The sequence below is a fragment of the Schistocerca piceifrons genome, chromosome 4, assembly GCF_021461385.2.
Source record: "Schistocerca piceifrons isolate TAMUIC-IGC-003096 chromosome 4, iqSchPice1.1, whole genome shotgun sequence".
Classification (NCBI taxonomy): Eukaryota; Metazoa; Arthropoda; class Insecta; order Orthoptera; family Acrididae; genus Schistocerca; species Schistocerca piceifrons.
Genome location: NC_060141.1, coordinates 29,610,006 through 29,637,919, shown reverse-complemented (window position 1 = coordinate 29,637,919; position 27,914 = coordinate 29,610,006). Strand labels below are relative to the sequence as shown.

General features: G+C 43.7%; 1 protein-coding gene across 1 annotated transcript in view; it reads right to left on the bottom strand.

The window, feature by feature from the left end:
* The window catches only part of LOC124795565 (TM2 domain-containing protein CG11103), a gene marked incomplete at its 5' end in the record, with an annotated part of 46,016 nt that extends 18,485 nt beyond the window's left edge, over positions 1 to 27,531 (bottom strand). Inside the window, 2 exons of the mRNA XM_047259638.1 lie at positions 27,129 to 27,216; positions 27,503 to 27,531. Of these exons, the coding sequence (XP_047115594.1) occupies positions 27,129 to 27,216; positions 27,503 to 27,531 (117 nt within the window). The remainder of the gene's footprint in view (positions 1 to 27,128; positions 27,217 to 27,502) is intronic.
* Between the last annotated feature and the right edge of the window lie 383 nt (positions 27,532 to 27,914).

The window sequence follows — 27,914 nt, the reverse complement described above, 5'->3', positions numbered from 1 at the left end:
TTCCATGTAGCCTCTTAGGCCAGCCTGTCAGCAAGTTCGATGCCTGGAATTTCTATGTATCCTGGGGTCCACACAAACACCACTGAACGACTGTACCAAAGGATGGCGATGGTAACACTGGTCGATAGCTTGTAAGATGCTCAGGTATTCAGAACGGAGAAGAAACGACTCACCAGAACAGGAACGGGTGTACTTTTTTTTTTTTTTTTTTCTTTTTTTTTTTGGGCACACAACTACAGTGATCATTAGGATCCAGACGAAATTATGAATGCACTGCGAGGCACAATGTTAAAACAGCAACTAAAAAGGACAACACTATAAAAAGCACATTAACAGGCAAGGGATTAAAAGAAAACAGCGTAATCAAATGTCCTTGGACAGATTCGTCAAGTGGATAAAACGAAGAACGCGAGCAGCTGCTCCTGGGTCATCCGCTAAAATTTCATCCAGAGTACATGACAGGCCAAGATCAATGTGCAGTGTATTAAAATTCGGACAGGACGTTAAAGTGTGGCGTACGGTCAGCAAGTGCCCACATGGGCAGAACGGCACTGGCACAGCTGTCAGCAGATGGCGATGGCTGAACCGGCAGTGTCCAATCTGTAACCGGGCCAAAACGACCTCCTGCCGCCAAAAGGGCATGAAGAGGTCGTCCAAGCCGTGGGGAGAGGTTTCAAGGCCCGAAGCTTGTTTTCAGTAAGTGTAGACCAATCGGCATGCCACAGCAATAAAATGCACTGACAAATGACCCTGCTAAAATCAGATGAAACCACACAACAAGAAGCTGTCGGAGGCTGGAGGACCACAGCCTTGGCCACGGCATCTGCAGCTTCGTTCCCAGGGATACCGACATGGCCAGGAACCCACATAATGGTAACCGGAGAACCGTCGTCCACCAGCTGCTGAAGAGAGTGTTGGATCCAGTGCACGAAAGGATGAACCAGATACGGATCACTGGATCTGGATGGCGCTCAGGGAATCAGAGCAGATGACATAAGCAGAATGTCAGTGGCGGCAGATGTAAAGAACAGCCTGATAGAGGGCAAATAGCTCAGCTGTGAAGACCGAACAATGGCCATGGAGCCAGTATTTGAAACTGTGTGCCCTGACAATAAAAGAACACCCAACACCATCATCGGTCTTAGAGCCATCTGTATAAATGAAGATCATATTAATGAACTTGAACAAAGTTCGACAAACCGTGAGTGGTATACCGAAGCTGGGGTAACCTCCTTTGGGAGCAAGCTGAGGTCAAGGTGAACGCGAACCTGAGCCTGGAACCAAAGTGGTGTTTGGCTCTCGCCCACTCTAGAGGTTGCAGGGAGTGGAAAATCAAGTTGCTGAAGGAGGCGACGAAAGCGACCTCCAGGGGGTAGCAGGGCAGATACATACAACCCGTATTGATGGTCGAGAGAGTTGTCAAAAAAGGAACAATAAGACAGGTGGTCAGGCATTGATAATAGCCGACGGGCATACCGACAAAGCAGTATATTGTGCCGGTAGGTTAGTGGCAATTCACCGGCTTCAGCATGAAGACTCTCGACGGGAATAGTATAGAACACTCTGATCGCAAGACGTAACCCCTGATGTTGTATAGAGTTGAGGCGGCGTAAGATGGACGGCCGTGCAGAGGAGTATACAAAGCTCCCATAATCCAGCTTTGAGCGGACAATCGACTGATACAGGCGAAGTAGGACGGTTCGATCTGCTCCCCACGACATACCGCTGAGAACACGGAGGACATTTAAGGAACGGGTACAACGGGCAGCCAAATATGACACATGTGGAGACCAGCAAAGTTTTCTGTCGAATGTAAGACCTAAAAATTTTGTTGTCTCCACAAATGGGATAGCAACAGGACCGAGATGCAAGGATGGTGGAAGAAACTGTTTGTAATGCCAGAAGTTCATACAGACCGTCTTCTCAGCAGAAAAACGGAAGCCATTGGCGACACTCCAGGAGTAAAGACGGTCAAGACAACGCTGAAGACAGCACTCCAGGAAACATGTACGCTGCACGCTGCAGTAGATGGTAAAATCGTCCACAAAAAGAGAGCCTGATACATTAGCTGGGTGGCAATCCATTATTGGATTGATCGCTATGGCGAAGAGAGCGACACTCAAAACTGAGCCCTGTGGCACCCTATTCTCCTGGCGAAAGGTGTTGGACAGGACAGAACCCACATGTACCTTGAACTTTTGATCCATTAAAAATGCATGAATAAAAAGAGGGAGGCGACTGTGAAGGCCCCATGTATGCATGGTAAGGAGAATGCCCGCCCTCCAACAGGTGTCGTAAGCCTTCTCCAAATCAAAGAACACAGCCACTGTCTGGTGCTTCCGCAAGAAGTTATTCATAATGAAAGTCGACAAGGTAACCGATGGTCAACAGCAGAGCAGCGCCTATGAAATCCACATTGTACGTTGGTAAGTAGGCGTCGAGATTCGAGCAGCCAAACCAAACGAGAGTTAACCATTTCTTCCATCACCTTACAGACACAGCTGGTAAGGGAATTGGGTTGGTAACTGGAAGGCAAGTGCTTGTCCTTCCCCAGCTTAGGAATCGGGACAACAATAGATTCGCACCAGCATGTGGGAACATGACCCTCAATCCAGATGGGATTATAAGTACGAAGCAGAAAGCCTCTACCTGCAGGAGAAAGGTTCTTCAGCATCTGAATATGAACAGAATCAGGCCCCGGAGCGGAGGACCGTGACCGGGCAAGTACACTTTCGAGTTCCCGCATGGTGAATGAGGCATTATAACTTTCATGATTCAAGGAGCAGAAGTTAGGTGGCCTTGCCTCCTCTGCCTGTTTTCGGGGGAGGAAGGCAGGGTGGTAATGGGCGGAGCTCGAAACCTCTGCGAAAAATCGTCCGAAAGCATTGGAGACATCCTCAGGGGCCACAAAGACATCATTCGCGACCGTCAAGCCAAAAACTGGTGAGTTGACCTTAGTGGCAGACAGCCGGCGCAGGTTACTCCAGACAACAGAAGAAGGAGTAAAACTGTTGAAGGAGCTGGCTTCCTTGCTTTCTTTAATAACACGATGACACTGCACACGTAATCATTTATAATTAATACAATTCGCCATCGTAGGGTGGCGTTTAAAGGTGCTTAAAGCACATTGACGAGCACGTATAGCATCTCTACATGCTGCAGTCCACCAGGGGACCGGTACGCGTTGTGGAGAAGAAGTAGTATGAGGGATGGAATATTCAGCAGCAGTGAGAATGACTTCCGTGAGGTGTGCGACCTGACTATCACAGCTTGCGAAGTTTTGGTCCTGAAATGTCGCCCTGGAAGAGAAGGGCCCCCAGTCTGCTTTGGAGATGTTCCAACTAGTTGGGCATGGAGATGGGGTATGATGCAGGAGATGGATAACACAAGGGAAGTGGTCGCTCGAATACGTAGCAGACAGAGCGTACCACTCAAACTGACGTGCAAGTTGGGTAGTACATATAGAGAGGTCTAAATGGGAACAGGTGTGAGTTGTGTCCGAAAGAAAAGTAGGGGCGCCAGTATTGAGGCAAACAAGATTGAGGTGGTTGAAAAGGTCTACTAACAGGGAGCCTCTCGGGCAGGATGATGGAGAGCCCCAAAGGTGATGGTGGGCATTGAAGTCTCCAGTCAACAAAAATGGTGCAGGTAGCTGAGCAATAATTTCATCATGTCTGCCCTAGTAACGGTAGACGATGATGGAGTGTAAACAGTACAAATGGAAAATGTGAAAGTGGGGAAAGTAATTCGGACGGCAATTGCCTGCAGATCGGTGTGCAATGTGATGAGATCGTAGTAGATATCATCCCAGACCAGCAACATAACCCCTCCATGAGCCGGAATACCTGCCACAGGGGGTAAGTCAAAACGCACAGAGGTATAATGTGCCAAGTCAATATGATCGCATGGGCATAGCTTCGTTTCCTGGGGAGCTACTACGAGTGGACAGTGCAAGTGTAGCAGCAACTTTAAGTCCTCTCGGTTGAAGCGAATACTGCGGATATTCCAATGAAGAAGAGCCATTGTGAGAAGAAAAAGGAGAAGCAAGAAGGGGTCACGTCGAAGACCGCTGAGGGCCTGGCTTCGAGCGAGCACTGCTATCGCTATCAATAGGCAGAGAGTCATCGTCCATTTTAAGATGGTCGGGAGGGGGAGCTTCCTCTGCCAGTGAACAGCCAGATGTTCGGCTACCAGCGGTGCGACCAGGCGAAACGGATGACGGCCTGGGGCGGCAACCGCAGGGTGGCGCAGGAGAAGAAACGCGCAGTGGCGGAGAAGGAGAACTTTTCTTCCTATGAGCCTTCTTGGAAGGTCGTTTAGTCGAAGTACTGGTCGATGGCTGGGAGTTCGGGGTATGTAAGAAGTCTTCATGGGACGGTTCCTCCTTGAAGGCCCGTGCATCTGACTTCTGGGTCTTAGTCTTGGCGGAAGCTGATGAAGGTGCTTGTGTCTTAGGGGTGACGGGAGGAAGAGGAGACATTGACCGGGCGGTCTTAGCACTGGCCGAACGGACGACCGTAGTGCTAAAGGTCAGATCGCATGTCTGCGTCGATACCTCCCTGGTAGGCCGAGGAGAGGCGAGGACGGTACTGTATTTGCCCGTTGGGAGCAGCGTGGGCTTCCTACTAGCAAAAAGCTTGCGAGCAGCCGAGGTGGACACTTTCTCTTTGACCCAAATTTCCTGTATACAGCGTTCATCCTTGTAGATGGGGACAGTCGCGAGAGGACGCTGCATGGTCACCCTGACAGTTCACGCAACGAGGAGACGGAGGTGGACAGTCACCCTCATGGGCGTCCCTGCCACAAGTGACACATTTAGCCGCATTAGAACAAGATTGGCGGGTGTGGTTAAAATGCTGACACTGGTAGCAGCGCGTGGGTGTCGGGACATAGAGGCGAACAGAAATAACCTCATACCCCGCTTTGATGCGTGACGGCAGCTGAACGCTATCAATGGTCAAGAAAAGTTTCTGGGTCAGTACAAGGTCATTGTCGACCTTTTTCATGACCCTATGGACAGCCGTCACGCCCTGCTCAGTGAGGAAAGACTGAATCTCCTCATCAGTCAATCCGTCGAGTGATCTAGTAGATACCACACCACGCAACGAATTCAAAGTGTGGTGAGCCTCCACCTGGACAGGGAACAGTTTCCAACAACGAGGTACCATTACGCATTCTGGTACAAGACTTGACAGGTCTAGCTATGGCATCTACGCCCTTCCGAATAGCGAAAGGGTTGACAGATGAAAAATCCTTTCCGTCCTCAGATCTAGAAACTATGAGGTACTTTGGGGCAGGCAGTAGTACTTTGGTCACTGGTGGCTGGTCAAGTTTCCGTTTTTGGGCAGAAGTCAAGAGAGGAGAAGAAGAAGAAGAAAAATCCATTGCGGATGAATCCCCCATGATTGCCACCGTCTCCGATGGCGTGCTCCTTCCTTGTGGGGACCCTCTGCCCGGGCCTGGCCTTTACCAGGGGGTACGCAGGGGCCCTACTTGTCTACCCAGGGCGGGAAATTACGCTTTACCCCGTCACCAGTTACGCGAGCGAATGTGTGGGTCGGTCTTCAGGCACGTACAGGGAGGAAAGAAGAACAGGAGAAAAAAAGGGAGAAAGGGAGAGAAAGGACAGACTGTCTCAAACGCCGAGGCGGTGACCATAGGGCGCACAAGAAGGCAAGGGTAAGAAGGCAAGGTAAAAAGTAAGGAAGACAGTGAGAGAGGGAGAAGGACAAAGAATGGAAACAAACAAAGGAAGGGTCACCAGAATAAGCGAAAAACCAAAATGACCACAAATGTAATTTGTTGAACCATCCATCTCTGGACGCAGGTGCAAACTACCCCCTTGAGGGGGAGGGACTCCTTTTAGTCGCCTCTTACGACAGGCAGGAATACCTCGGGCCTATTCTTACCCCGGACCCGCAGGGGGAGAACGGGTGTACTGAAGTGCATGAGATATGGCCACAAGCTCCACAGTGAATACACGGCAGCTAGTGGGCAAGGAATGCTGTTCAATATGGCCTCTTAGACATAGGCGAAGCCAACATTACCATCAGCCCTTGATCCATCGGTGTAAACAACTTCAGAGCCCCAGAACACATCAAGAATAGAGAGGAAGTGACAGCGGAGAGCCGCGGGGTTAACGGAGTCCTTAGGGCTATGCCAAAGATCCAGACAAAGCTTTGGCCAAGGTGAACACCATGGAGGTGTACGTGAATGGACCTCAAGTAGAGATGGTAAAGGGAAGGACTCCAGTTCAGAGAGAAGGGATCGCGTGCAAACAGCAATCTTGAGCCCTGACCTGGGCCGCCAATGCAGTAGATGAACAGCTGTGGGTGGGAAAAGGAGACGGTAATTCAGATGCTCAGGAGAACTACAAATGTGTGCGAACATAACTGCCAAGTAGCTGCGCATGTCAGATCCACAATGGAGGGACTCTGGTCTCCACCAGGACACGTCACCAGACTCATTCTAAAAGCTCCCGTCGCTAGGCTAACACCACAGTGGTGCACTGGGTTGAGTAAACGCAATGCTGAGGGCACTGCCGAACTGTAAACCAGACTCCCGTATTCACAGCTACCTGGTGGAGAAACCATTGTCCGGAGTCCTGATACCCACAACCAGGCATCACTATTCCTCAGCATACATGGGGAATTGTAGCTCAGGCACCATTAATGCAATCCTTGCATTAGAAATCAAGAGGGGTAGGGGAGTGTACACTATGACGCCAATTACAAATTAGCTACTGTGCTGGATTTCAGGTGCACAGGACCTTCGTGCACGGTTGAATGGTTGTGCACCATGTAATTCATGCTTTCCCACGTAATTTGCATTTCTGCAAATTTTTGAAATGTGAAGGGTGAACTTTGAAGCAGATCACAGCAAACTACAGCAAATTAGTTGAAGATGTCGTCTTTAGCAGAGTTCTACGGGTTGACATCATAATGGCTGTGTTGCTAATGTGAAGGTTCACATAGGATGGATCTCTTTAGTTGGCTCTTGGGTCATTCCAGTGAAGTGGTCTAGAGGTTCCCAAAGGACCTTAATGTATTTTGATGAAATTTTGTTTTAACATTTGCACATGTTCCCAATGAACATTGGTAAAGTTTCGAATCATCAATTCAATACTTGCAGAGATATAGTCTTCTTTTTGACCCCGCAATGCAGCCGAGTTTTCAACAACTTTGCAATTTAATCTGGTAATGTTTTCTTGAAAGAAACAAAACTACGTCATCTTGTACAACTTTTTGCATTCTCTTAAGTGAAACAATAAAAAAGAGAGATTCTGTGAGCAATTTTCATATAGATAATTTGAGGTAAAGTCAGACAAAAGACAGACTACTTGACAAATAAATGTGAAGTTCAGCTTTTTATATCTTACAAAATAAGTGTGTGAGAAACCTGAAACTCTGTGTGTGATAGCTTACCAACACAAGATCTTTGAATATAAAATTTAATTCTCTTATAGTTTTCCGATAGTTTACAAATTGAGTGTAAAACGGACGATTTTTGTAAAAATGTCAAAAATTGTATTTTCAGTCCACTTTTACAAAAACAGCATATTCTGCAATCTCTCTTAAACAATTCTCATTAGAAAGGTCAGAGTTCTAAACCACCCAGAAACTGGATTTGGTTCTATAATGCGAGCTTCTAAGGCTCGCAAACATAATGACAAACTAAGGTGCAGTGAAAATATGTCGATATTCCTCTGGTACTCAAATCTGACATTTTTTATTATTTTGAATAGTTGTTTAACACTCTCTGAGGAAGGTAATGTCAGAAATCCTGATAAATAGCAAATGGACAGCACCCACAAGAGCTAAAAAAAGTACAAAAAATCATCATGGCACATTTCAACCAGTTTTTCTGGTGTAATCACTACAAAATCAAACTACTTGTAAACTTCAAAATATAAGTATGCATTACCAAGGCACTGTAGAACATGGTAGTAAAATTGTTGTGGAACATCTGCAACACACATTCTATAAACTGCCTTCCAGTTTTTTATCACTGTCACATGTGTAAATTTTGGTGAAGTTCGCAGCAGTCAGTCTGACACTTTTTGGAAAAGGTTTTGTGTTAATGAGAATACTGAATGTCTCTTTATTTTGCACTGCTATTGATGTGCTAGTTTAATTCTGGTATAAAGTATACCATGAATTTCTTTTATTTCCACCAATGATTGCAAAACTTTTGGTTCTTAAGCTACCTGCATTTTTCAGAGGTTTCATTAAATTGCTGTTGAATATCACAAGGAAAACTATACTGCAAGCCACACGCTGTCACTGATGCAGCTGGAATAACTGCAATAATGTACTGTTCCATAACCCAGCACTTTTCACTCCTTGATGGCCAATAAAATGAATTTTCTGGGCCATGTGGGTGCATCAGTAATGTGTCCTCCTGCTCAGTGGAAATCTTACTGAAGTTTCCAATCCAACACTCTTTTTCATAAATGCATGGAGCATATTGTCTTGGCTGGAGATTCCATGTTAACATACTTTCTTCACTGGCATTAATTATGCCTAGAAAAGAAGATAAATCGTACTTGCTGACCTGAATCATCACTTCTGTAGTCAGCAAAAAATTATGACTTTTTATAGCTCCTGCTAGAGTATGCCCATATTAAAAACTTCTCTTTTTGGGACACTTCATTTTCTTCAATTTATTCTTTGCTGGTGAAGGCAAATTTAATCCTATTAATGCTTTCAGTGCAGAAGCAAAATGGAACTATAGGCATAAGAATTTGCCAATTAACTGGTCCTTGCAAGCTTGTTCTTGCTGCTAATAACTTTGTTGTACATCCAGTCTCATCGCAAGGTGACTTTCCTTGCCTTGTAGAGGACAGAAAAAAAAATTACACCACATTCTGTCATCATTCCAAAATCTCTCTTATGATAGCACAAATTGAGAAAATTAGTGAAAGTTTTGCATTGGGTGCTGTCCGTCCCGATAGCTGAGTGGAAAGCATGACAGATTGCCACCCTATGGGCTCGGGTTCAGTTCCCGGCTGGATCGGGGATTTTCTCCGCTCAGGGACTGGCTGTTGTGTTGTCTTCATCATCATTTCATCCCAATCTGGCACGCAGGTCACCCTATGTGACATCAGATGTAATAAGACCTGCACCAAGGCGGCCAGACCTGCCCCGCAAGGGGCCTCCCGGCCAATGACGCCAAACGCTCCATTGGATTCTGGACCCACTGCTGAAATAATGGATGTGGGAAATATGAGCAAACTGTGTTTTTACATATTTAATCAGCTCCTTCATAAAAAACATTAACAGTTATTGTGGCATGTCACAAACAGCTATTGACAATACAAAAACTCTGATTCCATGTTCTGATTTTGAGGACAACACACGACAAACTGATTATTTTTCAAGTGGAAACCTTGCTCTGTATCCTTAACAATAAATGAATAATTTTCAGAACAATCCGTAGGATAATAAGCTCATCTACCTTTAGACACAATTTTTTTACAGTGGTAGGAGGGAGTGCCAGAAACAACATACTAAAAGTCCTGATGGGTGGGGTATGAGTGTGGGGGAGGGATGGGAGGGTTTTAGAGATGAATCTCAAGTTTATCTTGAATAACTCAAAAACTGAAAATCTTTTCCAGCACAAAATTAAAGTATGTTAAATTTTCTACTAAAAAACCCCATTCAGTTTCCATGCTGCAGAGAACGGAAAAATAACAGATTATTAAAAATAATGTTTAATGATACAAAATTCATGTTTATTGTTAAATGAAGTGGGCTAGCAACCAATATTAAAATGAACATACCACATCTAAATGCAACAGAACAGTATTAATTGATAAATTGTGTGGTGATGGTATGACCAGGTGGAGCAGGGAAGGTGAGCTGAGCTGAGCTGACCCGAGCCAGGCTGGGCCACAGCATATTTCACTTGGGACAGGCTCTGCACTGAGGTGTACAGTTGACAACTCACTTGTTGGGCTTGTTTTACATATCAGCTAACTTAACAAATGCAAATAAGTACTCAATAAATTAAAAATTACTTCACTATACAAACAGGAGCACTGTGATCTTATTTTGTCTAATCGTGTAAGAGAACTGGACAGGAAATGCTAGGTAAACTAAAAAGCAAGGAGTGTGCATCATGAGGGAAAGTTGTCTTTCCCAGATGAATGTTACAGCTGCCATACAAGGTGACTAAGAATCAATTTCCTCTCTAGCAGTGCAACATTCTAAGGGCACGTCTGTGCACTGCATCTTCAGTTATCCATAAGAGGTGGGAAACATCCCGAGGATGTATTTTATGACTCAAGAGAGGGTGGGAAGTTGCCCACTTGCTCTTCCATGTGCAGAGCTATGGAGGAGGGAGACAGAACCGCAACCCAGCGACACGTCTTCCCTACACTCACACTCCACCTGCCCCCCCCCCCCTTTCCCCCAACTCCTCTCCAGCCTGTTGCACCGGCAGAACACAATTTATCTCTTAATACAGTTCTAATCCACTTATATGTGGTACACACATACTGGTGTCTGCCTAAGTGTTTAATGTGTGCACAAAAAGGCACAGCACAGGGCAAACAGGCACAGTGTTAAGAGTATATATAGCCGAGCCATTTGTACTAAAATTACTTCTCTCAGTACTGCAGCTCAACCAGCATGGGGGCTCTGTCGTCTGCCACTATACAGGATGCTGATTGAGGACCGTAGTTCCCACCTACACTGGGGCAGTCTGCCCTGAAGCTGTTCAGTCCTGGGCTACAGTGAGCCAGTTCCTGCCCAGGGTAGCAGCCGCAACCACCAGCACGGGGGCAGTGGGTGACTGCCCGCTATGACACAGCATCAGCTGCCTTCTGACACCGTAGAGATGTGGGGCGAGGATCGTGCTACCACCGGCCAAGTGTGAAGAAACACCACCAGTGGAGTAGGTAATGTCATGAAGGTCACAGTCAGCTAACACCATGCTCTATCAGCAATTCAGAGTGTCAACAATACATGAGGGAACAGAATTCCTTGGCCAAGTCACCACCATCTTATACGGGGCTGTGGCAAGATGAATTAATAAAGAGAATTTAGTATTTGCAGACTACTACTCTGCTGCTGCTCGCCATCCAACCAACATACCCAGCTATCAAAACTATTACATCTGGTTAACCTGTACTTCAATTAACAATACACACTATTTTATATCATTTAAAAAAACGAACTGGACCCTTTTTGTAGGAAATCTAATGTAGTTTAATTATTTATTGGAAAATTTTGCTAGAAGTTGCAGTTTTCTAGTTATTCAAGAAAAACACAAAACAGTGGCCTTTATCTCACCCCCCCCCCCCCCTCCACTCACCCTTCCCCATGTTCACCACACATCACTTGTGATTTTTAGTATGTTGTTGCTGGCACTCCCTTCTACCAATGGACCAACATCTGTAACTACATGAATTTTTCTCCTAATTTTCTTATTTTCCTTCATTAACTGGACTCTAACAGTGCACTGTAATCCAGTTTTGAGCTATGCTGAAAGTTTCAAGTCCCTAGCTTATTAAAAAGTTAGTTTAAAATCAAGTGCAAAAATTGCACCAAACAGACAAGAAAAAGACTACTTTTTGCAGTTTTTCGACTTTTCTGATTAAGTCCACTTCCTATTCATTAGGATTTCCAATTTTAATTTCTCAAAATACCACTAAGCAACTGCTAAAGATAATAAAGAATGTCAGATTTGAGTACTAGCAGAATATGAGTGTATTTTCACTGTGCCTTTGCCTTGTCATTATTTTTAGGGCCTTATATGCTTGAATTCCAAAAACTGAGTCTAGTTTTTTACGTAGTTTAAAACATGTTCTTTCTAATGAAAATGACTCAGAGTTTGCAGAACATACTTTTTTGTAAAGGATGGCTGAAAATACCTATTTTTGGTGTTTTTACAAATACTGACAACTTTGCCCTCAATTTGTAAAGTTTTGGAAAGCAGTTTAGTTTACTTAATTTTTTATGTCATGGTTTGATGTCATGTGCCACGAATTGCTCTCCTGTACCAATCTCTTCATTTCAAAGTAACACTTCCCTCCTATGTCCTCAATTATTTGTTGGATGTATTCTAATCTCTGAATTCCTTTACAGTTTTTGCCCTCTACGGCTCCCTCTAGTACCACACAAGTTATTACCTAATGTCTGAACACATGTCCTGTCAGTCTGCCCCTTCTTCTTGTCAGTATTTTCCATATGATCCTTTCTTTGCCAATTCTGAGGACATGAGGAGAACTTATGCATTCCTTATCTTGTCAGTCCACATAATTTTCAGTGTTCTTCTGTAGCATCACATTTCAGATGCTTTGAGTCTCTTCTTTCTGGTCTTCCCACAGTCCATGATTCACTACCATACAATGCTGTGCTCAAAATGTACATTCTCTGAAATTTCTTCTTCAAATTAAGGCCAATGTTTGATAATAGACTTGTCTTAAACTCGAACGCCCTTTTTGCCTGTGGCAGTCTGCTTTTTATGTCCTCCTTGGTTCATACATGATGGGTTATTTGGCTTCCAAGGTAGCAGAATTCCTTAACTTAACATATGTCATGATCACCAATACTGATGTTGAGTTTCTCGCTATTCTCATTTTGCTACTTTTAATTACTTTCATCGGTTTACTGTCAAACCATATTCTGTACTCATTAGACTAGTTATTCCAATCAATAGCTCTTGTAAAAGAATGAGATTTTCACTCGGCAGCGGAGTGTGCACTGATAGGAAACTTCCTGGCAGATTAAAACTGTGTGCCGGACCGAGACTTGAACTCAGGACCTTTGCCTTTCGCGGGCAAGTGCTCTACCATCTGAGCTACCCAAGCACGACTCACGCCCCATCCTCACAGCTTTACTTCTGACAGTACCTCGTCTCCTACCTTCCAAACTTAACAGAAGCTCTTCTGCGAACCTTGTAGAACTAGCACTCCCGAAAGAAAGGATATTGCGGAGACATTGCTTAGCCACAGCCTGGAGAACGTTTCCAGAATGAGACTTTCACTCTGCAGTGGAGTGTGTGCTGATATGAAACTTCCTGGCAGATTAAAACTGTGTGCCGGACCGAGACTCGAACTCGAGACCTTTGCCTTTTGCGGGCAAGTACTCTACCATCTGAGCTACCCAAGCACGACTCATGCTCCGTCCTCACAGCTTTACTTCTACTCTCAGAAGTCCAAGTGAAGTCCAAGGTGAACATGGGCTGTGGTGTGAAGCCAAGATGGTGAAGGGTTCACACCCATTGGGAAAGTTGTAAGTAGTGTGAAGGAAAGCTGCCGGAACAATAGCCAAAAGCAAACTCCAGGAGTTAAAAGAGAAGAGGGCTGTGCCCCATACTGGCAATCAAAGGAGTCATCAAACAAGGGGGTATAGGATGGGTGGCCAGGCACGGCAGACAAACGGCATGGGTATCTGCTGAGGAGAACATCAATTGCGAGACTCGAGCCACCGTACCAGCCAGGCACGAATCATACAATCCATCACCTTGCACACACACCTGGTGAGAGAAATGGGGTGGTAGCTACAAGGAAGGTGTTTGTCTTTACCGGGCTTAGGTTCGGATACGACAGTGACTTCACACTAGCGTCTGGGAAACGGGCCCTCTGCCCAGGTGCAATTGTACATAAGAAGGAGAAAGTGCTTGCCTGCAAGAGAAAGGTTCTCCAACATCTGGATGGGAACATCGTCTGGCCCTGGGGTGGAGGATCGAGATGAAGTGAGAGCATGATCTAGCTCCCTCATAGAAAAGGCAACATTGCAGTACTCATGATTCTGAGAATAGAAGGGTATCACTCAAGCCTCCTCCACTCGTCTCCAATGGAGGAAGGCAGGGTGATAGTGGGTAGAGCTCAAAATGTCCACAAATTGCGGCCCAAGGTGTTGGAGATAGCAATAGGGTCCCATACGACATCGTCTGTTATGGCCAGGCCAAAAATTGGGAAACAGACACTGGCCCCAGAGAGGTGTCAAAGGTTACCCAACACAATGGAAGAGGGACATAAACTGTTAAAAGAACTAGTAAATGAAATCCAGTTAGCTTTTTTGCTCTCCCAAAGAATGTGACGACACAGTACACACAGCTGTTTACAATGAATGCAGCTTGCCATTGTAGGACAACAGTTAAAAACATGCAGAACCCGTCTTCACACGCGAATTGCGCCGCAGCGTGCCTCAGTCCACCAAGGGACCAGGACACAGTGATGTAAAGATGAAGTGCAAGGAATGAAATATTCTGCAGGGGCAAGAATAATGTTGCTAAAGTAGTCTATCTGATCATCACAACCGCAGAAATAAAGTTCTTTGAAGGTCGCCAGGAAGGAGTAACGCCTTCAGTCGGTCTTAGAAAGCTGCTATTTAGGTGTGCACAGAGGCAGGGTGGGAGTCATCAAATGGATAGCATACAGGAAATGGTCACTTGAACACGTGTCAGAGAGAACGGACCACTGGAGACGATGGGCAGCTGGGCAGTGCAGAAGGAAAGGTCTAAATATGAACAGGTGTGCATGGAGTCTGAAAGGAACATGGGTGCTCCTGTGTTAAGGCAGACTAGGTTACGTTGATTGAGCAGAAAAGGGTGCATTAAAGTAAATGAGAAGCAGAAAGGGGTGATGGAGTTCCCCTAAGCTGGAGGAAGTCTGTCCTAGTGACACCGAATGACAGAGGTACACAAATGGTACAAAGGGAAAAGATGAAATGAGGAAGGAAAATGCGGACTGCAACAGCTTGAAGCAGGTTAGCCTCGGACATGGTTTGTCTGTGAATGTTATCCTGGATGAACAGCACGACTCCCCCACGAGATGGAATGTCATCCTCAGGGGGAAGGTCAAAGTGGACCAGAAAGAAATGCCAGAGGTCAAAGCAGTCGTGAGGACGCAATTTTTCCTGGACGCAGAGAAGAAGTGGATGCTGTGATTCCAAGAGCAGACGTAACTCCACTTTTTTTGGATCCAAGGCTGCAAATGTTCCATTGGGGGAAAGTCATGACAAGGAAAGGGGAGGACGGAAAAAATGAAGGGGTGTCACCTCGATGGCTGCCAAGTGCCAGCCTTCGAAGACTCGCTGCTTCCAGGGGCAGAGGGTGGAGGATCCCGCTCAATGAGATCGACGGAGGCATCGGCATTCTCCTTCTGTCAGTCTGCAGATTCCAAGGCAGAAAAACAATCGGTGGCGTACACAGTCGACACGGAGGTCGGCCGAGTGAGGGTACCGCGTGGCAACACCGTTGAAGAGGATCTCCAAGTCAGCGAAGGAGAAGACCATTTGCCTCTGATTTCTTGGAGCCTTTGCATGTGGCACATGATGATTCAGATGTCTGTTGACTGAAGGGACGCAAGAAGTTGTTGCGGGAGTATTCCTTCTGTGCTTTCTGGACAGACAGTGGTGTAGCATGTGATTTCGCACCGTGAGGCGGAAGTCTGGTGACTTGTTGCACAGCTGGAGGAGGAGGAGGAGGAGGAGGAGACAGGGATACTAACATGCCACAGGGCAATCTTGCAACTGCAGTGTTAAATTTGAGATCGCTTGTCTGTATGACCATATCCTTCGTGGAGTGAGATGTGTCAAGAACAGTACTGTAAATGCCAGATGGTAAAATGCAAGGTTTCTGACTAGCCAACAACTTGTGAGCAGCAGGGTGAGACACCTTTTCCCTTCACTCAGATCTCCCGGATGGCCGCTCACTGAGATACACGGGACAGTCTCGGGAAGAGGCTGCACGGTCACCACTGTAACTGATGCAGTGGGGAGGAGGAAGCCACCACCCTCGTGAGCATCCCTACAACAGGTTACACACTTGGCCGGGTGTTGACAGGACATCTGATTAAGACTGTAATGAGGACACTGGTAGCAGCACATCGAATGTGGAATGGTCGGACTGTGATAACTTCAGAGACTGCTTTGATCATGGACGGAAGCACTTCACTGTGAAACACCAGAAAGAGAGTGCGTGTGGGCACTATGGATGCATCTATCTTTTTCATCACCCGATGGACTGCAGGGACACACTGATCAGAGAGGTATGTTTGAATTTCTGCCTCGGTCAGACCATCAAGCAGCCTAGTGCAAATAATACCATGTGACGAATTCAGTGTGTGATGGGCCTCAATACGGATAGAATAGGCGTGGAGCAGAGACACTGCAAGCAGTTGTTGTGCATGAGAATCAGAAGTAGTCCCCAAAAGCAAAGTGCCATTCTGTAAATGAGAGCAGGATTTCACAAGGCCGGCAATAGCATCAACACTTTTCTGAATAATAAACAGATTTACTGTGGCGAAGGACTGACCGGCTTCAGTATGTGAGACCACGAGGAGCCATGGTGCAGCGCGACGGGTCTTTGAATCATTAGTCTCATTACGTTTACGTTTAGTATACATAGAATGTGGAGAAGGGGACTGACTCGTTGTGAGAGTATCCCCCACGACTGCTCATGTCTCCGATGGCGCACTCCTTCCGACTGTGGGTCCCCCTCAGAGGGTGAGCATACCCGCCTTAGATGACTGTTCACACCTCAAGTCACACCTCCCGAACACCTGACAGGGGGACCAATTGGCAAAGTAACAGTTCAGGCAGTCACCCCTCCCTGGGCTTGGCCTGTACCTTGGGGTACGTGCGAACCCTACCTGTCGACCCAGGGCTGAGAATTAAGCGTTACCAAGTCTCCTGTTACACATCAGACACATGGGACAGCCTTCAGGAGTGCACAGGGTGGAAGAAGAAAAAGTGGAACCTCAAACGCTGAAGCAGAGGAAGAACTGGAGAAGGGGAATGAAGAAAGAAAAGAGGAACAAAAAACAGTGGAGAGACTGTTCTGAAGTCAGGTTACTGAAAATGCAGAAAACATTCCAAGAAACACCTCAAACATGTTCCCCAATGGAGGGGAAAAAAGAATAGCAAGAGAATAGACACGCAGCACGGAAGGGAAATGAAACTGCAATGGCTGGGGTCCTGTGGTAGCCAACCATAAACCCGCCAAAGAGCAGTGAGGCCCTGGAGGGGGGATCCTACACTTGAATGGCCTTCTTTAGTTCTCCCATTCTTTTCAGTAGTACACAATCATCTTCTAAGGCTTCTTTACCTGTCTCTCTTTTAAGAATATTCATTAGTATTGTCAAAGCTACCAAAAGTTGTGCATACTCCTTGATACTTTTTACAGTTTTTCTTAAAATAGTACAGTACAGTTGTTCAGGATCCTTACTTGTTATGGATATTTACAGACTTCCCTTTTTTCTGAAGATACTTTAGGAATGCACTACAACTCACTATATCACTCCCATAGGGACTGTGAAAACAAGATCAGACTAATCACAGGGTGCACAGAGCCATTTAAACAGTCATTCCTCCCGTGTTCCATACATGAGTGGAATACAGAGAAATCCTAATAACTGGTATAATGGGAAGCACCTCTGCCGTGCACTTCACAATGGTCTGTGGAGTTTGGATGCAAATGAGACCTGGAGACGCCAGAAGTTTTCATACAGATTACTTAACTATAAAACAAAATCAACAATGGAAAATCCAGGATGGAATAATGACAATGTATGAAAAGAATCGATTGCTACTCACCATACTGAGGGGATTTTGAGTCACTGACAGGCACAACAAAGAGACTGCTATACATGTGAGCTTTCAGCCAAATGGCCATCATCTACTATAGAAAACACACACACAGATATTCATGGGATCACAACTCACACACACGACCACTTTATCTGCCCACTGAGACTGGACTGCGAACAACTGCACCAGGCGGGAGAAACAGTCTGGGCTGTGGGGGTAAGGAGGAGGCTGGAGCAGGGGACGGACAGTAGGGTAGGGATGGGGAGGTGTAGAGCAGCTTGTGGGAACAAGCATGGTTGGTGTGGGGACAGGGTAGGGCTGCTAGGAGCAGTCAGGAGGTTTGAGAAAAAGGGGGGGGGGGGGGGGGGGGGGCCAAGAGAGACTAGTGGTTGCTTCAGTGCAACAGAAGGCTGTGTAGTTCTGGAATGGGAGCAGTGAAAGGGATAAGAAGGTAAACAACAGGGACCAGTGAAGGTTGAGGTCATGGGGGTTACAGGAATGTAGAATACAGGGTTATTACAAATGATTGAAGCGATTTCACAGCTCTACAATAACTTTATTATTTGAGATATTTTCACAATGCTTTGCACACACTTACAAAAACTCAAAAAGTTTTTTTAGGCATTCACAAATGTTCGATATGTGCCCCTTTAGTGATTCGGCAGACATCAAGCCGATAATCAAGTTCCTCCCACACTCGGCGCAGCATGTCTCCATCAATGAGTTCGAAAGCATCGTTGATGCGAGCTCGCAGTTCTGGCATGTTTCTTGGTAGAGGAGGTTTAAACACTGAATCTTTCACATAACCCCACAGAAAGAAATCGCATGGGGTTAAGTCGGGAGAGCGTGGAGGCCATGACATGAATTGCTGATCATGATCTCCACCACGACCGATCCATCGGTTTTCCAATCTCCTGTTTAAGAAATGCCGAACATCATGATGGAAGTGCGGTGGAACACCATCCTGTTGAAAGATGAAGTCGGCGCTGTCAGTCTCCAGTTGTGGCATGAGCCAATTTTCCAGCATGTCCAGATACACGTGTCCTGAACGTTTTTTTCGCAGAAGAAAAAGGGGCCGTAAACTTTAAACCGTGAGATTGCACAAAACACATTAACTTTTCGTGAATTGCGAATTTGCTGCACAAATGCGTGAGGATTCTCTACCGCCCAGATTCGCACATTGTGTCTGTTCACTTCACCATTAAGAAAAAATGTTGCTTCATCACTGAAAACAAGTTTCGCACTGAACGCATCCTCTTCCATGAGCTGTTGCAACCGCACCGAAAATTCAAAGTGTTTGACTTTGTCATCGGGTGTCAGGGCTTGTAGCAATATCGGGTGTCAGGGCTTGTAGCAATTGTAAACGGGAAGGCTTCTGCTTTAGCCTTTTCCATAAGATTTTCCAAACCGTCAGCTGTGGTACGTTTAGCTCCCTGCTTGCTTTATTCGTCGACTTCTGCGGGCTACGTGTGAAACTTGCCCGCACGCGTTCAAGCATTTCTTCGCTCACTGCAGGCCGACCAGTTGATTTCCCCTTACAGAGGCATCCAGAAGCTTTAAACTGCGCACACCATCGCCGAATGGAGTTAGCAGTTGGTGGATCTTTGTTGAACTTCGTCCTGAAGTGTCGTTGCACTGTTATGACTGACTGATGTGAGTGCATTTCAAGCACGACATACACTTTCTCGGCTCCTGTCGCCATTTTGCCTCACTGCGCTCTCGAGCACTCTGGCGGCAGAAACCTGAAGTGCGGCTTCCGCTGAACAAAACTTTATGAGTTTTTCTACGTATCTGTAGTGTGTTGTGACCATATGTCAATGAATGGAGCTACAGTGAATTTATGAAATCGCTTCAATCATTTGTAATAGCCCTGTATACTACAGGAGAGTCCCCACCTGTGCAATTCAGAAAGGCTGCTGTTGGTAGAAAGGATCCAGATGGCACAGGCTGTGAAGCAGTAATCTGGGTGAAGCACACTGTCTTGGGCAGCATGTTCAGCAACTGGTTAGTCTGTATTTTGGCCGTAGTTTATTGGTAGCCATTCATGCAGGCAGACAGTCTGTTGGTTGTCGTGCCCACATAAAACACAGCTCAGCGGCTGCAGCTTAGCTTGTAGATGACATGACTGCTTTCACAGGTAGCCCCGCCTTTGATGGAATAGGTGATGCTTGTGACTGGGCTGGAGTAGCTGGTGGTAGTGAGGCAATATATGGGACAGGTCTTGTTCTAGATCTGTTACAGGGATATGAGCCATGAGGTTGCAAGCGGGGGTAGAGTAGGGATGACAAGGATATGGCGTAGTTTCAGTGGGTGGCAGACTACCACTGTGGGAGGGGTGGGAAGGATCAACCCAGATTTTACACTACAAAACATTGTAAGGAACAGCTGTAACTGACCACTAAAAACACAGAAAATACGAAAGGTAAGATATCAAAGAGATGGGATTGGAAAAGTTGAAAGAACCTGTCATTATTATGAGTTTCAATTGTGCCAACATCAGGTGATGCTGGAGCAATAAAGATTACATAGTGAGACACTGAAAGTACTAGGTGTCTTTTGCTATTTTGGACAGCAAAATAACTGATTATCGCTGAAATAGAGATGATACAGAATGCAGACTTGCAATGGCAAGAAAAGTGTTCATGGGGAAAATTTTACATGCAATTTAAACTAAGTGCAACCTTGTAGAGAAATAAAGGATACATCGGAAATGGTACAGAAAAGAAAACAAGCTTTTGAAAAGTGCAGTGCCACAGAAGAATGCTGACAATCACATGAGCAGACTGGATAACTATTGAAGAGGTACTGATTGAAACCAAGGAGAAAAGACAATGTGAATAAAACAAGGGATTGGGTTAATGGGACATATCCTGACACACCAACAACTAGTATAAGTTGTGGTTATGCAGAGAAGATGAGGCTTTCACAGGATAGACTACTGTGAAAAGCTGCATCAAACTATAGTAGAGCTGGTAAAATAAGATCCTTCATAGATGCAGTGTGTTGGTACAGCTGCTCCAAGTGTATTCTCCAACCGATCACACAAAATGATTTTGTATACGTTTCTATGGCAACACCACTGTGTTGTTTTTGCCTGAGACCATTTGAACTTCACAGTTGAAAGCTGGCAACACCACTGCCAACTGTCAGGGATCTTCTCTCGCCAACTGTGCTATTGTATTCTGACTTAAGACAACAACATCTGACATTCTAAACTGTATAGAAATATAGGGTATGTATAAAGCAAACTTAGGGACACAATAAATGGTCCCATAAATCATCACTGCGCAATGATGATCAAACATGCCTCACACCTAAAATATTTTCAGTGTCACAAGCACTATTTACAACCATCCATGCAACACATTCATCACAATCTTGTGAGCAATAGAACAGCCACAACAATTATGGTGTATATTAATGTTATCAGGTAGATGATGCATACCAACCTTCAATATTTTGCATGATTTTTATGGTAATCTCTTACAAGAAATTCCAGCAAGGTCAACAACTTGTATTTTACTACTGCTTCAGGTAAATACTATAAATATAATTAATTTGGGCCTATAACTAAATGTATATCTTATGATGTACACATCTATTAATTTACAGTGTTACAGAAGTGGTTTTCTGCAGATTTTTTACACAGCAACCAATTCTTATGGTGCTGGGTTATCCCATATAACTTTCTGGTAGAGATTTACTTACCTCCTCTAGTTCAGTTCACAAAGCACAACAAACTATGAAGTAAAGGCAAGACCTTCTAGATTATTATGCTGCATCAAGTTGTTCTTAAATTTCTTCTTACACATTCAATGTTGTTGACCCCTCTGCTGGGATATTCAAGACTTTTTGGTGCTCTTGATAAAGATTCCAGCAGAGGGTAAAATTTAAGAAAAACATGATGAAGCCTAATAACTTAGAATAAATACTATAGCATGACAACAACCACAAAAGCTTGCACACTTACATAAAACTAAGTGCCTACAACTATTCTAGGCTACTACTTATTCAGGGGTGGAAAATGCATTTTTTTCTTATAGGTAATCTAGTTATTGAGATAAATGAAGTTTCGAATGCAACAAATAATAAAGTTTGTGTTTAACAAACTGACACATGCCATAATCAAATAATAACTGCTCCCCAGGAGTGGGAGCCACACAGATTATTATTTTGAATCAGTCATCACATTAAACCATGATTCAACTATGGCTCTCACCTACATCCACCACTATTGGGCTCAATTAAACATACAGTAGTGCAATCTGCCACATTGGTAAACAGCAGGCAACTTGTTTCTGAGCATTTCATGACAGGTGACACTTTGACTTATCCAAAACCAATAAAATGTCATTACATGATCCTAATTGCTCAGTTGTTGGCTTGCAGCCATCTGCCAACACATTTAGTGCATGCTACAGTAGTCCACTGATATATCATGTCTTTGACAGTCTCCTTGGTTTTGGGGTCGCAGATTACACTCAATTTTCTATGTGAAGTGGATTACAGTATCACAATTGTGTTCTACAGTGGAGACATACCTTAAGTATCTCATCACTAACCAAGTTCAAGCACATACATCACAGCAATTGCTGAGGAATATGTCTTTTTCCCACAGCTGATACTGAATACATTTTTATTTCTGACATTTTCACTAATATAATTATTATAACTCGTTCAGAATAATAAAGTGACATTCAGAATAATCAAGTGACAGAGCTAGTTATTTATTAGACAGCATCTGTAGTAACAGCTAATCAGAGCACAAGTTTGGTCACATCTATTATGTGCACTGTGCTACCTCATCTGCTGGTTACCAGTCAACTGTGGTCTGTACAGACAATTGTTGTGATTTATTCTTATATGCTTTTTCAGAGTGGTATGGCTCTTATTTTTCCCGAGGGCATGCAGCTTTACTGTATGGTTAAATTATGATGGCGTCCTTTTGGGTAAAATATTATGCAGGTAAAGTAGTCCCCCATTCGGATCTCTGGGCGGGGACTACTTAGGAGGACGTCGTTATCAAGAGAAAGAAACTGGCGTTCTACGGATTGGAGCATGGAATGTCAGATCCCTTAATCGAGCACGTAGGTTAGAACATTTTAAAAGAGAAATGGATAGGTTAAAGTTAGATATAGTGGGAATTAGTGAAGTTCTGTGGCAGGAGGAACAAGACTTTTGGTCAGGTGAATACAGGGTTATAAATACAAAATCAAACAGAGGTAATGCAGAAGTCGGTTTAATAATGAATAAAAAAAATAGGAATGCGAGTAAGCTACTAAAAACAGCATCGTGAACGCCTTATTGTAGAAAAGATAGACACGAAGCCCACGCCTAGTACAGTAGTACAAGTTTATATGCCAACTAGCTCTGCAGATGATGAAGAAATTGATGAAATGTATGATGATACAAAAGAAATTATTCAGGTAGTGAAGGGTGATGAAAATTTAATAGTCATGGGTGACTGGAATTCGATTGTAGGAAAAGGGAGAGAAGGAAACTTAGTACGTGAGTATGGATTGAGGCTAAGAAATGAAAGAGGAAGCCGCCTGGTAGAATTTTGCACAGAGCACAACTTAATCATAGCTAACACTTGGTTCAAGAATCATAAAAGAAGATTGTATCCATGGAAGAAGCCTGGAGATACTGGCAGGTTTCAGATAGATTATATAATGGTAAGACAGAGATTTAGGAACCAGGTTTTAAATTGTAAGACATTTCCAGGGGCAGATGTGGACTCTGACCACAATCTACTGGTTATGAACTGTAGATTAAAACTGAAGAAACTACAAAAAGGTGGCAATTTAAGGAGATGGGACCTGGATACTCTGAGTAAACCAGAGGTTGTACAGAGTTTTAGGGACAGCATAAGGGAACAACTGACAGGAATGGGGGAAAGAAATACAGTAGAAGAAGAATGGGTAGCTTTGAGAGATGAAGTACTGAAATTAGCAGAGGATCAAGTAGGTAAAAAGACAAGGGCTAGTAGAAATCCTTGGGTAACAGAAGAAATATTAAATTTAATTGATGAAAGGAGAAAATATAAAAATGCAGTAAATGGAGCAGGCAAAAAGGAATACAAACGTCTCAAAAATGAGATCGACAGGAAGTGCAAAATGGCTAAGCAGGGAAGGCTAAGAGGACAAATGTAAGGATGTAGAGGCTTAACTCACTAGGGGTAAGATAGATACTGCCTACAGGAAAATTAAAGAGACCTTTGGAGAAAAGAGAACCACTTGTATAAATATCAAGAGCTCAGATGGAAACCCAGTTCTAAGCAAAGAATGGAAAGCAGAAAGATGGAAGGAGTATATAGAGGGTCTATACAAGGGCGATGTACTTGAGGGCAATATTATGGAAATGGAAGAGGATGTAGATGAAGATGAAATGGAAGATACGATACTGCGTGAAGATTTTGACAGAGCACTGAAAGACCTGAGTCGAAACAAGGCCCCGGGAGTAGACAATATTCCGTTAGAAATACTGACGGTCTTGGAAGAGCCAGTCCTGACAAATCTCTACCATCTGGTGAGCAAGATGTATGAGACAGGTGAAATACCCTCAGACTTCAAGAAGAATATAATAATTCCAATCCCAAAGAAAGCAGGTGCTGACAGATGTGAAAATTACCGAGCAATCAGTTTAATAAGTCACAGATGCAAAACACTAACGTGAATTCTTTACAGAACTGGTAGAAGCCGACCTCAGGAAGATCAGTTTGAATTCCATAGAAATATTGGAACATGTGAGGCAATACTGACCCTACGACTTATCTTAGAAGCTAGATAAGGAAACGCAAACCTACGTTTCTAGCATTTGTAGACTTAGAGAAAGCTTTTGACAATGTTGACTGGAGTACTCTCTTTCAAATTCTGAAGGTGGCAGGGGCAAAATACAGGGAGCAAAAGGCTATTTACAATTTATTCTGAAACCAGATGGCAGTTATAAGGGTCGAGGGGCATGAAAGGGAAACGGTGATTGGGAAGGGAGGGAGACAGGGTTGTAGCCTCTCCTCGATGTTATTCAATCTGTATACTGAGCAAGCAGTGAAGGAAACAAAAGAAAAATTGAGAGTAGGTATTAAAATCCTTGGAGAAGAAATAAAAACTTTGAGGTTCGCCAATGACATTGTAATTCTGTCAGAGACAGCAAAGAACTGAGAAGAGCAGTTGAACAGAATGGATAGTGTCTTGAAAGGAGGATATAAGATGAACATCAACAAAAGCAAAACCAGGATAATGGAATGTAGTCAAATTAAGTCAGGTGATGCTGAGGGAATCAGATTAGGAAATGAGACACTTAAAGTAGTAACTAGGAGTTTTGCTATTTGGGGAGCAAAATAACTGATGATGGTCGAAGTAGAGAGGATATAAAATGTAGACTGGCAATGGCAAGGAAAGCGTTTCTGAAGAAGAAAAATCTGTTAACATCGAGTATAGATTTAAGTGTCAGGAAGTCATTTCTGAAAGTATTTGTATGGTGTGTAGCCATGTATGGAAGTGAAACATGGACGATAAATAGTTTGGACAAGAAGAGAATAGAAGCTTTCGAATTGTGGTGCTACAGAAAAATGCTGAAGATTAGATGGGTAGATCATGTAACTAATGAGGAGGTATTGAACAGAATTGGGGAGAAGAGGAGCTTGTGGCACAACTTGACTAGAAGAAGGGATCGGTTGGTAGGACATGTTCTGAGGCATCAAGGGATCACCAATTTAGTATTGGAGGGCAGTGTGGAGGGTAAAAATCGTAGAGGGAGACCAAGAGATGAATACACTAAACAGATACAGAAGGATGTAGGTTGCATTAGGTACTAGGAGATGAAGAAGCTTGCACAGGATAGAGTAGCATGGAGAGCTGCATCAAACCAGTCTCAGGACTGAAGACCACAACAACAACAACAACGTTTCTTATATAGAATGTGTGGAGCTAACTGCATAATTGCTTGCAAAAGTGATAAGACTATAATGTCGTCATCTCCCCTCCTCCCCATAAATCATTTTCATTGTCAATTTGAAGCATACTTTGTGAATGAACAATAGCACCTAAGATCAACAATTGCAAAATTACATCATAAACAGGTTACAGTGGATTGATTGACACAAGCTATGAGCACACAAAGCTGAAATACACACAAGCTTCTCTCACAATGTATTAAATATACTTGAGCAAGATACTATTATGTATAAGTTCGGGTCTAGTGCAGCAGGGGATACAACCTGTCGGCTTTGGACAATGACGTCACAAGTCGCCAGATAGCAGTTTACCATTTTCGCTTTTGCTGTTATGTTTCAGTTTCGTTTTTTTACTGATTGCTTAATAAAGTGGATCTGTTTATTCTATCTCGTGAGATTTTTTTTTTAAAAAAGCCAAAAAACACTTATCAGCCACTAAAGGGAGCTACAACACTAAGAAGAATCGCTTCTCGATTGGCGACTTGTGACGTCAATGTCCAAAGCCGACGGGTTGTGTCCCCTGCTACACTAGTCCCATAAGTTCCAATCATGTGTAGTCTATTTATGAGAAATGTCAACTTGTTCAAGGAAGCAGTGGGAAAATTTCTGTTTACAACAAAATAGTTACATAATCCCTATACATTTTCTATTTTCCTATTCATTCATGAAACTGCATCTGCAACAAATGCAAGGAAATCATGCTGCTGAGTGCTGAGAGAGAGAGAGAGAGAGAGAGAGAGAGAGAGAGAGAGAGAGAGAGAGAGAGAGAGAGAGAGAACCTTATCAGGTAATGAAAAGTGTAGGCAGACAACAGCAGTTCAAAAACCTGAACAAGTTTGTTATACAAATCCTCCAAGTCCAGTGTAAACATTCTCAAGAGATAATTTTGGGATTAAATTGTATGGAAATTTATTAGTTAATGCACACATAAATAGAATTCAGTTTCTTGGTAAGAATTATGTGGTAGTTATCAGTGTTGCAATACTTGATAAATTGTGCATTAATTTTCTGAACAAGAACGTCTAGGAAACTGTAAAAGATGCTTCACACAAGCCTATCGTGATCAAGCACCTAACAAGTATTTCTTTCCAGTGGAAATACGAAGAATCACAAACATGTGTATATACTACATCAAAACATGTAAAACACTTACAGCTTGTGTCATTCAAACTCTTGAGCTAGTACGCAAATTCACATGATGTAGCTTAACAATTCAATGAAGAACATCACTTTAAAAGTAACAAAATCTTTTGTTTCCTCATCTCAAAGTTTCTAAAGCTGGGGCCTACAGGAGTCCGAAAAATAAACGTATTCAGAGTTGGGAAACCGTGCAATTACCTGCAACATGTACAGACGCCTACATACAAAATCCGAATAGCATCTCAGCTAGTAGTGTGGGGACCATTAGACCACTGTGTTTTGTAAAACAAAATATTTTTTTATGAAATAAATTCGTGCCATTACTTCTGTGAATTATTACTTTTAATAAACAGTCTACAGCCACGGCTGAAAATCTACCAACACATAATTAAATTGGCAGGTTTCTGCTTTAATTCAAGATATAACTATCGCTACTAAACAGTGACTGCATTATACATCTTTTTTCAAAGTAACTTTTCAATGGATGCCTATACCTTAACACAACCCCGACCTAGCTCTGCTTTGGCGGTTTCATTGCCTTTATGATCTATTAGATCTTCGCAATCCAAGAACTCCAGGGGGCTGTGAAAAGAGAAAAATAAGTACGACTCAAAGTACAACCAACAGTCCAAAACAAGCAATTTAAGAACACATCTTACAGAAAAGAGCAATTAACGTAGGGTCCGTATGGATTATATTCCACATTATTATTATTATTTTTCGTTTGGTTTGCTGCAATTGTTGTTAGCAAGCACAAGACTGAAGCAATACACAAAACATACTTCATACTTTAAAGCGACCTGCCATACACATCCTCCAACTATGACAAATTACAAGACAGGAAAAAAAACAAACTTTAACACCAAACCTAGTACACACTACCTCCCACCACACTGTTCAATATACACTAATCACTACCCAAACACCCATCAGTCATCTGTCACGTTTGCCTCAGCGATTATGTAGAAGCATGTAAACATTTCAAGGATGTTAATGCCTGTCGGAGAGTTTTCGCTTTCCTACATAAAAACTTTGCTCGCAGATTTTGAATTTTATTATAGGCGGGTAAAGAGAGGGGGATCCCCGCCGTCCCGAGTAAGCGGAACTCTGGCCGTCAAAACATTCTGTAGTGTTATGTTTCATTGCTAAAGAGGAGCAACTAGACAAAACCAATGATTCGTACAATACTCACAATACCAGGAGGAAGAGGACCTCCATTATGAATTAAGAAACCGTAGTATTGTACAAAAAGGGATCCATTACACGAACTGCTAGGTGTC